Source organism: Lynx rufus, unplaced genomic scaffold (assembly GCF_022079265.1).
Source record: "Lynx rufus isolate CCGP_SWC_20201006 ecotype Redwood Valley unplaced genomic scaffold, mLynRuf1.p SCAF_4, whole genome shotgun sequence".
NCBI classification, from domain to species: domain Eukaryota; kingdom Metazoa; phylum Chordata; class Mammalia; order Carnivora; family Felidae; genus Lynx; species Lynx rufus.
The window spans coordinates 146,861,596-146,878,498 of record NW_025814856.1 but is presented as its reverse complement, the minus strand read 5'-3'; the positions used below and the strand labels follow the sequence as shown (position 1 = coordinate 146,878,498).

The 16,903-nt window shown below is 38.1% G+C and overlaps 1 protein-coding gene across 2 annotated transcripts in view; it reads right to left on the bottom strand.

The window, feature by feature from the left end:
• The window catches only part of KLHDC10 (kelch domain containing 10), a 60,135-nt gene extending 55,438 nt beyond the window's left edge, over positions 1-4,697 (bottom strand). For both annotated transcript variants that reach the window (XM_047095212.1, XM_047095213.1), the window contains exon 1: positions 4,440-4,697. In XM_047095212.1, the coding sequence (XP_046951168.1) occupies positions 4,440-4,611 (172 nt within the window). In that variant the 5' untranslated portion in view covers positions 4,612-4,697. The remainder of the gene's footprint in view (positions 1-4,439) is intronic.
• Between the last annotated feature and the right edge of the window lie 12,206 nt (positions 4,698-16,903).

Below are 16,903 nucleotides of genomic sequence, written 5' to 3'. Positions count from 1 at the left end.
TCGGATTCTTACCTTAACACTTTACATAATTTATATTTTATATAGATAAGTACATTTAACTTAAAGTAAAATTATAAAAGTACCTAGAAAAAACAAGAATTTTCATTTTAATCAGAAATAATAGTTAAATAGGAAAGGCCTTTCTTATGATGCAAAATCTAAAATCCAAAAAAGAATGATAATTACAACTACAAAAGAATTTTAATTTCTGCTGAAAAACTGTACCATAAACAAGGTCAAAAGCCAAATGATGAGCTATGAAAAATACCTTCAACACATAGCAAAGACAACTAATTTCCTTAAAACACAGACTTCCTATAAACAATATTAAACATCTTGATAGAAAATGAACAAAAAATATAACCAGATGAATAAAAACTATAAGCAGATGTTATAAATAAAGTTAACAAATATGGTTCTTATACCTATTGAAAAGATGAAGAAAAATACACCTATTAAATTGGCAATTTTAGAAAGTTTGATAACCCACTCTATTATCAAGGGTCTGGGATGCAAGCACTCCAACACCAACAGTGAAACATAAACTGGTACAATCTTTATGGAAGGCAATTTCACAATATCTATGAAAATCTAAATAGTACATATCCTTTGACCCAGCAATCGCACTTCTAGGAATTTATTCTAAAGACAGACTCACTCATGTGCAAAAATATATAGACAGATATTCATCATATCATCATTTATATTAGCAAGACTGTAAACATTTTAAATGCCCATCCAAACAAAGAAATGCTACCATTTCTTTCCACATGCACGTGCACACACACACACACACACGCACGTACACTCAAAATTTATCATTGCTTGCTTCTAGGGAAAGAAGCCAATTAGCTGGGGTCAAAGGTAGAAGGAAAACTTGCCTTTTATCATATGCTCTTTTGTACCATTTGGATTTTATATCAGCAACATATATCACATTTCACATTTTTAAGTTATCAGTACTGTTTTTGCCCAGCTTTACCAGTTGTTACATATTTCCTTCTCCTTGTCAGTTTTTCAGTTCTTTCATTAGCAGCAATGTCTAACTGTCATCGCAGGTAATACATTTAATCAAACTGACACCGTGAAATCACAATAGTAACTTGCACTCTATCATCTCCATTATCTGGGTGCCCCTGAGCTCTACCTCTGCATACCTATTCTACAAAAATGTTCCCTGTTCTTTCTTTACTATGTGTATAGAGATTATGAATTAGAAATCCAGGACCAACAAGCTATGAATGTCTTGGCCTATGGGACAAACACAAAATCACGACTGCATTTTAGGAGACAGCAAAAAGGCAAGAAGCTGCTCAAACAAGGTTTCACAAAATTATCATTTGTGCTGTCACCATGAATGCAGAGTGTGGTCTACTTTTAAGTGTAAGAACTTGATTTTATCCATTTGTCCAGAGTCAATGGGGCTGTAGAGGATTGAACCACACTAATCAATCAAATTCACAAGAAGCTAATTGCTTACATATAATGCCAATGCATCCATCTAGAATTTAAGTACATGTACATATGTACAGACGTATATACACAATTAGTGTGTGTGCATATACGAAGAGTGTCAAATCATGCAAATCAAGGAATCACCCATAAATAAGTATGCCCAAGGAGAACCACATGGCACTATAAGTGTGTATAGAGAGAAGAGAATAAATCAGAAGGTCAAAGAAGGCATCCCTGAAAACACAGTGTGATCGACTTAAGTTCTAATGGAAGAGAAGCTAAAAAACAAAAACAAAAACCCCTAAAAGCCAAAAAACAGAAGTGGAGTTAGAGAGTTCTTGGATGATGGGCTAGCATGTGAAATGGCCTCGTGGCAGAAAGAGCATGATATGTCTAAGGTAGCAGAAAACGATCTAAGAGCAAGACCGTATGATGTAAAATTAACTCAAGAGTTACACAATGCAGTGCCTTTTAGGTCATGTTAAGGATTTCTGCCTTACACTAAAAGCAATGAAAAGCTAGCGAAGGGTTGTAAGCAGAGATGAGAATAGATTTGCGCTTGCAAAAGATGAGTGTGCTATAGGTATTGCAGGGCAAGAGGAGAAGCAGGAAGACTGCTTAGAAAACTGCAGGAGACCTAAGTGAGGGATGATGGCAGCATGAGCTGGAGTTATAGAGCAGAAATAAAATAAATGGAACTTGGTGATTAATTATACCTGAAATACAAGGGAGAAGAAAATTTAAGGAGGATGCCCAAGTTTCAGGTTGTGTAACTGCGTGGATAAAGATGCTACCACTGAAGGAGAGAGCAAGAACACTCCAGGAAGACCAGAGTGTTTTGTTTGGTTTCATCAGGGACTAGATGGAGGGTCTGCGTGCAAAAAGTAAGAAAGGGTTCTGGGTGCTTAGTATCTGGCAGTCTTGGTAGAGCCGGACAAAAAATGGAAAATGGGATTAGATGTCAATGGAGAGAGAAAGTTAGCTACAAAAACTTAAAAAAAAAGAATCCTTTTTTAACCTCCAGGGTCAGCCATAAAACAGGCCTAGATATTTCTATGCCTCACCAGCACCTAAAATCTTCTTAAACACCTCAATATACAACCTTTCAATGAGTGTGGGGGGAGGGGACAGTCAAAATGCAATGTTGGGGAAAATAATTAATTGGTGTAAAAGAATTTGAAATATATTGAGATGGCAGATGTTCCCAATTCTGATAGTAAAGAAATGACAGAAGCTGCCTACTTGGGGAAGGAAGAATGAAGCACCAACCAAAAGGAAAAGAAAGAGAGAAGAGGCTGATCATCCCATTGCATGAATTCTCACAGTTTAAATTTTTCACGTTTTATCTTTCCCTCTGGACAAATGGCTGTTCTTGGCCTTGTGTGCTAAGGAAACGCAGAAATAGCTCCACACCTAAGCCCCACATCAGAAAGCATGGCTTCCACTGCCATCTGGTGGTGGCAGTGAGGAAGTGCACCAACTAGGTTCTTGGAGCCTGGGAATGCCTATATGAAGTCCATGGTATAATTAATCTGAGATCAAAGACCTAAAGATCGCAGTGGTAGAGGGAAAACCGGTAATAGTCTTTGGTAAGAGATTTATCTTCTAATCTGTCAATACACAAAAATAGAAGTTTTTGCTGTTAATTTGAGGTAGGTAAAAGGATTTCTCCTTTTTTCTTTTTCATGTTAAAGATCACATATATAGCAGTTCTAGAATACCCAGTCTGATACTATCACCTCAAACTCAACTCCTAGTATATTATATATTTGACTATTTACAACTGCTTCAATGTTAATTTTAATGGCACATATAAATGGTTAATGTGCATTTCTAACACACATCAATAACCTCATCACCAGCAAGCAACTGTCTCATTGAACGTGCAAAATTCCCTTTGTTGTCTACAAATTAATCAAATAATTTTTGACTACTTAGAACCACAGGCATGGTACTAAAATGAATTCAAAAACCATCATGTTCTCAAAACTCACCGGCTAAGCAAATATATCACTGATAGAATCAACATTATTCACAAACAATATGGTGAATGATTAACACATCATTCCTGATCGTTCTCTTCAAGGTAAAAAAAATACGCTTGCCCAATATAATATTTGACATTCTGTGCAATATTTACTTCCCTATCTTCCCTCTACTACACTTCACTTACAAATGTACCTCTTTAAAATTGTCTGCACACACACATCGATCTGATTTGTTTTTTAAAGCATCTGAACTCCAGGATAGGAAATTGTAGGCCAAAACGTAAAATAATCACATTGGATACATTTTTCCAATTCTCAATCAGCTGCTTTTATCATAATTTTGTCACCAAGTATATTCTTGATCTTCATTTTTCTCCCCTTAAAATCTAGACCACGTTATCGATTCTGTCTCTGGACATTGCAAAATATTAATAATTTAACTAGTTTTTCCTAATTCTCTTGGTTCTGTTCCCCATCCACATCCCAACACCCTCTACCCCCCTCCCCGCGCCTTTCCTCCTCCTTTCTAGTCTCAGAATGCCTAACTCTTAAACACTCGAGGTGGTTTTTACAAAAACACTCTTTGGAATGTTCTTCCCTCTTCTCTCAACTTAGCACCCTTTAAAAAATAATGTCCCACAGCTAGGCGCCAATATCCTCCTTCTACAGGATCAAACTGCGGAAGAGGATGAGACTGGGAACAGAGTAACCGAAACATTTGGGAATGTCAATGAAACATCGGCCTCTCCTTTGAAAAGAAAACACAACTCTCAGCACAGAGCTTTCAACAAAGCAAAAATGCTTCTTTTCGTTGTGTTCCTGCTCCGTCCCTGACCTCAAAGACACCTTTCCTTTTCTCTAAGCCCCAGTTCCTCTGCTATGCGTGGGGCCTGCCTTTGCTCCTCCCAAGGAAAAGAAAGCCAGGGAGAAAAGAAAAGGTAGCAGTCGCCTTCCCTTCGCGCCCGCAAGCTGGCAGGACCCTGTCCCACGACTCACCTGGCAGGTGCGGCCGCCCGGAGAGTTGCACGAATCTGTTGAGCTGGCCAGTCCCCCGACCCCCGCTGCCCCCACTGCCCCCGCCGGCCCCGCTACCTCCGCCGCCGCCGCCACTGCCTGCGGCGCCTCCTCCCCGCCGGCGGTTCCTGTCCCAGCCCTGGGCGGCCGACATGACCCGCTAACGATTGCGGCAGCCGGGTCCCGGCAGCCCCTGGCCCGGCGGCACTAGCGGAGCCTCCTTGCTGGGCTCCTCAAGAGACCCGGGAGACTGGGGTAGGGGGAGCGCCCTGTCCTCACCAGCGACCAATGACTGGCTTACTTGGTGACAGGCAGCCAATGGCCAGTCGCCTTCTTGGCAGGTGGAGGGAGGCGGGGAGAGACGTGGTAACCATAGCTATGGCTAAAAAAAAAAAAAAAAAAAAAGTGGAGAGAGAGAAAGGCAGAAGCAGCCACTCAACACACGCATCAACCGCGCTAAGCAAGCCCGCGTCGCGAGTCCTGCGGGATCAGGAGGGCCAATCGAAGGCCGAGCAAGAGAGGCCACGCCTGCAGAAAGAGTCCCGGCGATAGTCGGTCCTCCAGCGGCGGTTAGGGTTCAGGAACTCTTCCCATAAGTACTCAAATCAGAACTAGGCTGTGAACATAATACACATGTTTGGGGGCAATACAGTGTTTCACCGGCTGTGCAGACTGAGACCCCTTTCCCTGTTAACACACACAAAGGGCTCTGTTGGAGGAGGAAAAAAACAGAGGCGGAGTCATAGCTTAAATATAAAAGTGAGGTAGTCTGGGTTTCATTTGTCTTGTCTTTGAATTGAGTGGCTGAGCTCCTCAATTAAACACCAGCCACCTACCAAGCAATCAATTTTAAACTTGGTTAATAAACATAAAAAAGTGTTGAAGCTAACCAGTAATCCTGGAAATACAAATTAAGACTCCAATGAGAAACCATTTCTGGTTTATTAGGTTAGTAAAGATTTTAAAAATAACACCTATCAGAAGAGTACCAGGAAAAAGGTAATTTCATGGATGACTGATGGCTATGAAAATGTTTTTGTCCAATCAAACCCTTTTTTGCTAGTAGAAAATCTGAATCACCTGAAAGAAACACAGAAATAGGTACGGAAGATGAAGATTGAGGAAAACTGCAGATGTACAGTTCAGAAATTCTTATTGTTAAATAATTGTCAAATTATTACTGTCAAATTATTGTTCCAAAATTAAACAGAAAACTTGGCTATGAACTTACGGGGGGGGGGCAATGCAAAGTGGGAAAATACAGATTATTAAAGATGTTTATGAATGATAAGGGAAAAGCATATATGCTCTTCAGAGAAAACAACTTTTCAAGGTTCTTAGGTACGGTGGCTTTTCTTTTTTTTCTGTAAACCTTTACATAGGAGAACCTTATGTGATGCAAGGAAAAAAGAAAAAATCTGCTGTAGCTGAGGCTGCATACGTATGCTTTTGGTCAAATCTCATGTCACCAGTGGTCCTGCCTCCTTATTTTCCTACTTTTAGTCCCTCAAAGCAGGTGTTTTACCTTGTAAGCACTATAAGGCACTGCTTATGAAAATGTTTGAGACTTGAAAAAAAAATTTATGGCTCTAAAATATGAAAGTCAAAATTAATAAATGTTAATTTTTCTAAAGAAATTGTACCATTGAGTAAACCAAATAGTAGATGAAGGAAATTTTCTTTTTATAGGAGTACTCCCTAAATAAAGAACAATACAATATCACCATTTTTCAACCCTTAATACATTCAGAGATCAACCTATTGAATATTACCCACTGCTAGCATCACAAAATTAAAGATGAGATATATATGCCTCTAGAACATAAACATAAGTATGAAGTAGTCTTGTAGAAAAATTGAACTTGAATCTCATCAGATATCTATATCAATTTATAGGAAATACCGAGGACAGAGGAATATAAAAAAAAAAATACTACAGAGACACAAACAGCAAAATCCAGACTATGGAAATTCTACAGAATAATCAAATTTTTCAACAAATAAATTACAAAGGAAAATGAGAGATTTGGAAGGAAAAATCTATATAAGAGACCAGTGATAGTGGTATAATTGTGAATATACTAAGAATCACTGAATAGTAATGGTTGCACAACTTTGTTATTATATTAAAAATCACTGCATTGTGCACTTGAAAGGGTAAATTTTATGGTGGATTTTATGTGGATTATATCTGAATTAAAAATTTTAAATAATATGGGAAGGGAGGAATGGATGTGGAGCTAGATGAAACACATTAACCATAAGCTGAAGCTGGGTGGTGAAGAAGGACATACGAACTGTTCATTATACTGTTGTGCCTACCTTTGTATATGTTAGAAATTCTTCATAATAAAAAGGAAAAAAAAGGTTTACAAAAATAAGATTATATTAACGAATCAACTGAAAACTATCTCATGTAGTTATTATATATTATGTAGTATATATAATACACATATAATTTGTATGTAATATATATGATAATCAGTTTTAATTCCAGAAACAAAATGAAACTTTTGTTCTTAACTAAATTTAAAATATTAAATTATTATTTTTTTAATGCTTATTTATTTTTGAGAGAGAGAGCACATGGGGGGGGGGCCAGAAAGAGAGGAAGACAGAGGATCCGAAGTGGGCCCTGTGCCAACAACAGAGGGCCCAATATGGGGCTCAAACTCTCACACCCTGAGATGGTGACCTGAGCCAAAGTCGGACATTCAACCAACTGAGCCACCCAGGTGCCCCAAAATTATTATTTTGAAAACCTTCTAAAAATTAGGTTGCCATCAAAACTTTTTAATGTGGAATATAGGTACACTTTGATGGGCATTGACATGATTTGGACAGGGGCCTTCAAAGTAAGTGCACGCAGAGGCACATGGCTGGCTCAGTCAGTACTCATGCGACTCTCGATCTTTGGGCCATGAGTTTGAACCTCATGTTAAATGTAGAGATTACTTAAAAAGTTAATAAAGTAAGTGCATGCAGACAATATGTACCTGCTAACATAACATAATATGAAGTACATGATACCACCTACAAAGTCATCATATCAAAAATATTCACTTGAATCTATTCAAGATTTAACCTCTAACATCCAGTTTACAGAAACTTTCAGGGTACAAAGGAACAAGTTAAATAACATGTGAAACAACTAAATCCAAGGAGACAATCTTCACTATATCTAGCCTGGTTTCATCAATAAGTCAATGTAATGAAAAACAAAATGAAATAACACAAAAACAAAATGGGAAGGTGGTGACCCCTAACAGAATAATAGAGGTAGGCAATGACAATCAATGGCTGCTAGCATAACAAAAAGGAACAAGCAGACATTACATGTGTGCTAACGAAAGTATAATCATTGATGGTGAACTATACTTTTTAAAAAAAATTTTTTTAACATTTATTTATTATTGAGAGAGAGCATGAGCATGAGCACTGGAGGGGCAGAGAGAGGGGGAGACACAGAATCTGAAGCAGGCTCCAGGCTCTGAGCTGTCAGCACAGAGCCTGACGTGAGGCATGAACCTATGAGCCATGAGGTCATGGCCTGAGCTCAAGTCGGATGCTCAACCGACTGAACCACCCAGTGGCCCCTATGATGAACTATTCTTGCCAAAAAACTGAATCTGAATAAAGTCAAACGTGTAACTCTATCCGTTTACAGGATATAAAAAACAGTACATGTGAAAGTACATGGAAAAGTATGTTTTATATAAATGTAAGGTCATATTCTCATGTTAGCAATCAATCAATGTATAGCAATCCTTTAAAAACGTTTACTTCTTGGATTGTTGGTTAGTTTGTCATAGATTAAACATGACCCAGAATCCTATAAATTCCTTGGTGAATAGTCAAAGGTGACTAACTGCTTGTCATCAGCCCAGATCAAATCAGCATTGATACTGAGAAGCCCAAACTAATGAGTCTGTAGTTTACTTAATTACAAACATTATAACCATCTACTCATAAACATTACACACATAAGCATCACACATACAGATGTCGTCAAAACGCAAAGTATAAATTGTAGCTAAGGTTAGGTCTGGCTGCCCAGAGAAAAGAAGGAAGGCTCACATTTATTGATCACCTGTTGTGAACTAGGCACTTTTATGTATATTATGTTTTTTAATAGGCAGATTACCTACCATAGCATTTTTGAAACATTAAGTCATGAAATCAATTCAATGGAACATGACCAGTATTTCCTAAAAAAAAGAATGAAACTGTAAGAGTGCAAGAAAAAAAAGGGGTGGGGGGACAAAGTGGTTCAGGAAGGTCTTGAAACACCTTGCCTCTAGGTATTCAAGTTGGAAGGGCCTCTTCTGAAGGGTTATAGAAACCTTAAGCTCCCCTCTCACAATGTTTAGGCAGGCATTTGATCAACAAAAGGGTAAGCAACCAATGTGTTTACCAAAGTTTTAGGTTCTCAGAAGCCCAGTAACTTCAGCCCTGTCTAAAAAACTTATATGGAAATTTTGAATGCAACTCTTTGCCCTTATCCCACCCCCACTTAAAACACACACACACACACACACACACACACACACACACACACACAAATATCCCACTGTTTCAAAGCTTCCATGTTTCTTTGTGTAGCTTTAAACATAAAAGCCTGAGTTTGCCTTTGATATGTGGAAAAAAGACCTTGGACTTTGCAAAGGTAAAACCAAGATTTCATTTTGGATAGGGAAGGTATTAAACAGTTCTGCTTAAGATGACACCAGAAAGACAAATCTCATTAAGGAGCTTAGGCTGAATCCTAATGGAGTGAGGAGTCATTGAAGTCTTTAAGAAAAGAGGTGACATGATCAGATTAGTTTTCAAAGATCACTCCAGGGAACTGGGTTGAGGATTTATATGGGAGGCTATCCATTGCCGTGGGTGAACCTGCCTATAGGCAGCACCCTCAGCGAAAAGACCTCTGCTCCCAAATATCTTCTCCTGGCCACACTAAGGATCTATCATGTTGGGGCACCAGGGTGGCTCAGTCCATTAAGCATCCAACTCTGGATTTTGGCTCAGGTCATGATCTCACGGTTCATGGAACCGGGGCCTTGCCCCAAGTGGGGCTCTGCACTGACAGTGCGGAGACTGCTTGGGATTTTCTCTCTCCCTCTCTCTCTGCCCTTCCCTTGCTTGTGCTCTCTCTCAAAATAAATAAACTTTAAAAAAAAATCTATTCTCACATGCATATTTTTGAGCAGTATCACAAAAGATTGGAATACTTGTTTAGGCTATGACTTAAATGCAATATTGCTCTAGCACTAAGCCATGTAGTCTTATAATCATCAATTATAAAGACAATGCTCTCGCACCTGGCTACCTCAGTAAACTCTTGATCTTGGGGTCGTGAGTTCAAGTTCTACATTGAAACCTGTACATTAAAAAGTACAAATAGGAGTGCCTGGGAGGCTCAGTCAGTTAAACATCAGCTCAGGTCATGATCTCACATTTGTGAGTTCAAGCTCCACATCAGGCTCTCTGCTGTCAGCACAGAGCCTGCTTTGTATCCTCTGTCTCCCTCCCTCCCTCTCCCTCTCTCCCTCACCCTCTCTCTCTCTCTCTCAAAAGTAAACAAACATTAAAAAAAAACACACACATTTGGAGCGCCTGGATGGTTCAGTGGGTTAAGCATCGGACTCCTGATTTCAGCTCAGGTCGTGATCTCATGGTTCATGGGTTCGAGCCTCACATTGGGCTTTGCGCTTGATAGCACATGGAGCCTGCTTAGAATTCTCTCTCTCCCTCTCTCTGCCTCCACCACTCATTCATGCACTTTCTCTCTCCCTCTCAAAATAAATAAACTAAAAAAAAAAAAAAGTAAAAATAAATAAACCTAAAAAAATAACACTCTTGTAGCAGTGCTTTATAACTGAAAGACTGAAACAGAATTAAACTAGTTTATTGTCTTTTGATAAATTTACTTTTACACTTGACATCAGAAAAATGACATAATGAGATGCAGTAACATATTACTTTAGCTGTTGCAGGCTAATGAGAAGAAGACAAGGACTGCCATATAACATGAAAAAATACACTCATGGCATATTTGAAGGTTGCATGCCATCACAGAAAGCAATCCAAAAGCGAGTTTCACAGTGCTCCTAATGTTCCAAGTCCAATAAGAAATGTAAGTTTCTACAGAAAACTGAATAATGGTCAATTGTTTTTAAAGTTATGTGATAGAGTCATTTGGATATTTACTTATTTACTTCAGTAATCTAATAGAAAGTTCTGGGCTAAAACCAGACTTTTTTTTTAAGCTATTTATTTATTTAAATAATCTCTATACCTACGTGGGACTCAAACTCATGACCCTGAGATCAAGAGTGGCACATTCTTCCGAATGAGCCAGCCCAGTGCCCCTGGACAATTTTTTCAACATCTGAAATATTGAACTTGAAGTCCAGATAGGATTTACTGTTACCAATTCCAGTAATAATTGTTTTACATATTCATTTGATTCAGATTTAAGTGACACTAACTTAACTGCAAAGGAACAAGATAATTTTATGAAGATATTAAGTGACATCTCATTAAATTGACTTCAGGAGAATGCTCTCTGGCAAAGATTTGTCAAGTATTAAGTCTCATCCCAAACAAATAAACAAAACCTTGAAACTATTAATATCATTTTGTATTTTTGGTGTGGTAAGCTTATATGAACAGGCACTCCCTGCATATGTTAATACTATTGAAACTAAATCACACACAAGATTAAATAAAGAGCCTAAACCAGGCCATATTTTTCTACTTTTCTCCAACATTGGTGATTATAGTTCAGCAAACATCATTCAGTAATGTGAACTGTTTTGAATATATGGTTATTTAATTTAGAAGTTGATTCTGATTTTGTTTTTAAAGCACTATAAGCATATATAAGAAGCTTATAAATAATGTATGCATTGAACTTCTGATAAAAATAACACGTCAACATTGAGGAGAAGGTTTTCTTCTGTGTAAAACAGGATGAATAAAATCAAAAGGTAGAATGAACATTAATCATTTCAAGAAATACTGTTCTACCAAATGCTCCTTCTTGCTTAAGATAGATTTAATTGAGTTTGTCACGCGAAACCAATATAATCCTAATTAATATACTACCTCTAGAGTTGTAAGAAACAGGTGTAAACCATACAGTATAATACAAATGTGAGGGATTTCCTACGTAAGGTAGATTCTTTTTTTTTTTTTTAAGTTTATTTATTTCGAGAGAGACAGCCCACGTGGGGGACACAGAGAGAGGGATAGAGAGAGAATGCCAAGCAGGCTTTGCACTGTCAGTGCAGAGCCTGATGCAGAGCTTGAACCCACGAAACTGTAAGATCATGACCTGAGCCGAAACCAAGAGCTGGATGCTTAACCGACTGAGTCACCCAGGCACCCTACACAAAGTAGATTCTTAAAAAATGCTTTTTAATTAGTCAGCTGGGAGAGGTGAAATAAGATAAAAATACATAAAGTTGTAATAGTCCCAAGATTGGTCCAATAGCCACATGGAAAATGATTTTCAGTCTTTATATCAAACTCTGATTTGTAAAATAATGAATACATCCTTACTGCATAAACTGTAAATTGAAAATATAGAAAAAGTGAAACTCTCCCATTCACTTGCTACCCAATCCTACTCTCCACCCCCAAAAGACCGTTAATGGTTTGATGTCTATTCTTCCAGATCTTTTTCTTTTTTTAAAGTTTATTTTTATTTATTTTGAGAGACAGAGAGAGAGAGAGAGCATAAGCAGGAAAGGGGAGAAGAGAGAGAGAATCCCAAGCAGGAGCCCAACATGGGGCTTGATCTCACAACTGTGATATCATGACCCGAGCTGAAATCAAGACTTGAATGTTTGGGGTGCCTGATTGGTTAAGTGTCCAACTCTTTTTTTTTTTTAATGTTTATTTATTTTTGAGAGAGAGGGGGGGGGGAGACACAGAATTTGAAGCAGATTCCAGGATCTGAACTGTCAGCACAGAGCCCGATGTGGGAATTGAACTCGTGAACTGCCAGATCATGACCTAAGCCAAAGCCGGACACTTAAGGGACTGAGCCACCCAGGCACCCCAAGCATCCAACTCTTGATCTCGGCTCAGGTCATGATCTCATGGTTTGTGAGTTCGAGCCCAACATGGGGCTCTGAGCTGACAGCATGGACCTGCTTGGGATTCTCTGTTCCCCCACTCCCCACTCTCTCTCCCAAAAATAAATAAACGTTAAAAAAAAAAGAGTCCGATGCTTAACTGAGCCACCCAGATGCCCCTCCAGATCTTTTACACACACATGCAGGTATTCTATTTTAGTTTGTTACACAGATGGGATTACACGGTGTATTCTGCAGGCAGTTTGTGTTCTTCTATACAATATGTCTTGGGCACATTCTTACTAGTTTTTAACAGGATTTCGTTATTCTTTTTTAACCTGCAGACATTCTTCTGTCCTTTGGTGGAAACAGTAAGGGTGAAGATCTCTTAGTCCCAAAACAGCACGTTGTCTTTTAGGATGTAAATTTACAAACACAGCAAAAAGCAAATGAAAAGATGTAAAGAAATCCAAGGACACTCCAAATAAATTCAAGCAAAGTTGGAATTGCTTTCAGCACTTGAATAATCTTTCACACCGAAAAACAAACAAAGGAATAGGATGTGGGAGGGAAGATTCCTCTAAATGGGAAAGATAATTTGTCAAGGTCTGGGTGGATCTGATACCTTTGTCCATGCTGCATGGTAGGCTGAAAAACTCCACTGACTTTCATTTCCCCTGAGAGATTTCTCAAGACTATGTTCTTGTTTCTCCATGCAAATTTCACTGCTTAAATCAAGGATTCTGAAACTCTTTTAGCCTGGTAAGGCCTATGGATATTTTTTTCAGAATAATCTTTTTAATGCATAAAATAAAATGTATAAAATTACCAAGGAGACTAATTATACTAAAAGATAGCTATCAAAATATTAAAAGAATTAATTTTTTGATATAGTAAATCATATGCCTCTTATACTAACACATGAAATAACAAAGTTGAGTGGGAGTCTCCATAACTACTATATTTAAAACGGTATAAACAATATTTTAAGGTACTTGCAGTAACTCTAGTGGTATATGACAATATCTGGATTTCTATGGGTGACAAAGTGACAGTACAATTAATACTACTATGGTTTGAACAGCTGATGGGAATTAAGGACGCATTTATTGTGATGAGCACAGGGTATTTTATGGAAGTGTGGAATGACTATATTTTACACCTGAAAATAATATTACACTGTATGTTAACAAACTGGAATTTAAATAAAATTTTAAAAGAAGAAAAGAAAAAAATACGACTGTAGTTTATTGCCTACATTTCTATTGACAGAAATGTTAAATTTCAGTTAGGGGATTGTGAAAATCATGGAACTTTTTCCCCTATTAGTTTCCTTGGTGTATTGGCTTGCTTGGGCTGCCATTACAACATCCCACTTAGTAGGTGGCTTAAACAATGGAAATGTATTTTCCCGCAATTCTGGAGGCTAGAGGTCTGAGACCAAGGTGTCAGCAGGACTGGTTCCTTCTGGAGGTTCTGGGGGAGAATCTGTTTCATGTCCCTTTCCTAGTTTCTGGTGGTTTCTGGCAATCCTTGGGATTCCTTGGCTTGTAGCTACATCACTCCCATCTTGTGACATGATGCATTCCCTGTGCATCTCTGTGTCCAAATTTCCCTCTTTCTATAAGGACACCAGTCATATTGGATTAGGGCCCACTCAAATCCAGTGTGACCTCGTCTTAACTTAATTTCATTTACAAAGACCTCATTTCCAAATAAGGTCATATTCATAGGTTCTAGGGAGACATAACTTTTGGTGGGGGGGGGGGACACTATTCAACCCAGTATACTATCCAAGTTCACATTCCCTGGTTTAAGTGGAATCAGTACGAAGTCTGAAAGAGAGAAATGATGAAAAATGCTAATGGTTATTGTGTTGAAGAGTGAAATTATGGATTGTTTTCTCCTTATCTCTAATTTTAGAAAGTTCTAGAATATGACTTTATTACTTTCAGAGTAAAAAATAAAGAAATTATGACATGTTATTGATTTTAATCATTAGCAACTTTTTAGATAATAAAAGTTCTTTGAATTTGGCCTTAGATAATTTTATTGGCATAAAGGCAAAGGGACCTGGATGGGTAAAAGGCTCCTGCTTTTATATATCTGTGAGGTTATAGATTAGCCAGAAAAGTTTCTCTCGAGGAAAAATGTACAGTCATGTTTAATTCTTTTAGTATAAAAAGAACATGTACAACGTCTCATAGACTTAAGGAATCCTTGGATAAATACAAACTATAAATACCATATAATGAAGAAATTAAAAAACACTAGTAAACATCTCTCATTAAAAAGAGGTATGGACCCTATATTTGTGGCCAATTTTAGGCAAGGGTGCCAAGTACATTTAACGCAGAAATAACAGTCTTAACAAATGGTGCTCGAACCACTAGATTTCCACACACTAAAGAATCAAGCTGGACCTCTTTCCTCAGACCATATATAAAAATAAATCTAAAATGAATCAATGCCCCGAACATAAGTGCTAGAACCATAAAAGTATTAGAAGAAAAACATAGAGGTGAATCTTCATGATCTTGGATTTGGCAAGGGATTCTTAGATATGACACCAAAAGCATAAGTAACAAAAGATAAAACAGAAAAATTGGATCTCAACAAAATTTAAAACTTACACATCAAGGGACATTATCCAGAAAGTGAAAGACAACCTACAGAGTAGGAGAACATATCGGCAAAGCATGTATCTGAGAAGAGTTTAATGTCACGAATACATAAAGAATTCCTAAAACTCAACAAAAAGACAACCCAGTTGAAAAATGGGCAAAGGGTCTGAATAGACACTTCTCCAAATAAGAACAGTCAATAACCACATGAAAAGATACTTGGGGCACCCGAGTGGCTCAGTCGGTTAAGCGTCCCGACTTCAGCTCAGGTCATGATCTCACGGGGTTCGTGAGTTCGAGCCCCGCGTCAGGCTCTGTGTTGACAGCTAGAAGCCTGGAGCCTGCCTTGGATTCTGTGTCTCCCTCTCTCTCTCTGTGACCCCCCCCCACCCCGCCTTCCTGATTTTCGCTCTGTCTCTCTCCCTCTCTCTAAAATAAATAAACATTAAAAAAATTTTTTAAAAGATGCTCACCACTACGGTTAAGGAAATGCAAATCAAGAGCACAAAAGATGGCACGTCACATTATCTAGGTTAGCTAACATAAAAAAGATAGACAATAAGTGTTGACAGGAATGTGCAGAGATTAGAACCCTCATACACCGCTAATGGGATTGTCAAATGGTACAGCCACCTTGGAAAAGTTTAAGAGTTTCCAAAATGTTAGAGTTACCAGCTGACTCAAAGTTTACTCCTTGATATATACCCTAGAGAAATGAAAACCTATGTCCACACAAAAACTGGTACACAAATATCTACAACAGCATTATTCGTAACGGTTAAAAAATGTAAACAACGCAAACGTCCATCAACGGGGAATGGAAAAACAAAATAAGGCATCCATCCGTACAATGGAATATTATCCAGTCATTAAAAAAAACGAGGTACTAATACAAGCTGCAGCATGAATGAACCTTGAAGACATTATACGAAAAGCTACCTATCGGGGCACCTGCCTGACTCATTCGGTGGAGCGTGCAACTCTTGATCTAGGCATTGTAGGTTTGAGGCCCACGTTGGGTGTAGAGATCACTTAAAAATAAAATCTCTGAAATACATATTGTATGACTCCATTTATATGAAATGCCCAGCGAAAGCAAATCCATAATGACCAAAAAAAAAAAAAAAAAAAAGATTAGTGGTTACCTGGGGCTGGGGGAAGGGAGGAATAGGGAATAACTGCTAATGAGTATGAGGATCCTTCACAGAGTGATGAAATGTTCTGGAATTAGATGGTGGTGATGGTTGCACAGCTCTGTGAGTATACTAAAAACCATGTTATGTTATGTAAGTTACATATCAATAAAAAGTAGCCCATAAGAAATAAAAAATGTTTGATAAATGTATACCCACTTAAAAACTTAGTCATGTTTTATAGAAATTAAATTTTCACTGAAAACGTCAATCTTGCTGTTGGACACATCTTTGTACTTTATGAAAGAATTGTAGTTAGCAAACATAGTATATTTGACTCATTCTTAAGAGGTCCAACACGGCATAAAAAGCTTACTTACATAAATTTTTTGTATATTCTCACATTTAAAAAACCACACACACACACAGGGGTGCCTGGCTGGCTCAGTCGGAAGAGCATGCGACTCTTGATCTGGGGGTTGTGAGTTCAAGCCCCATGTTGGGTATCGAGATTACTAAAATATAAATAAATAAACAACACCCCACACATACAATAAAGACAGTCTGACAGCTGGAGCTATCAGCAGAACTGTCGGCTTCCCTGG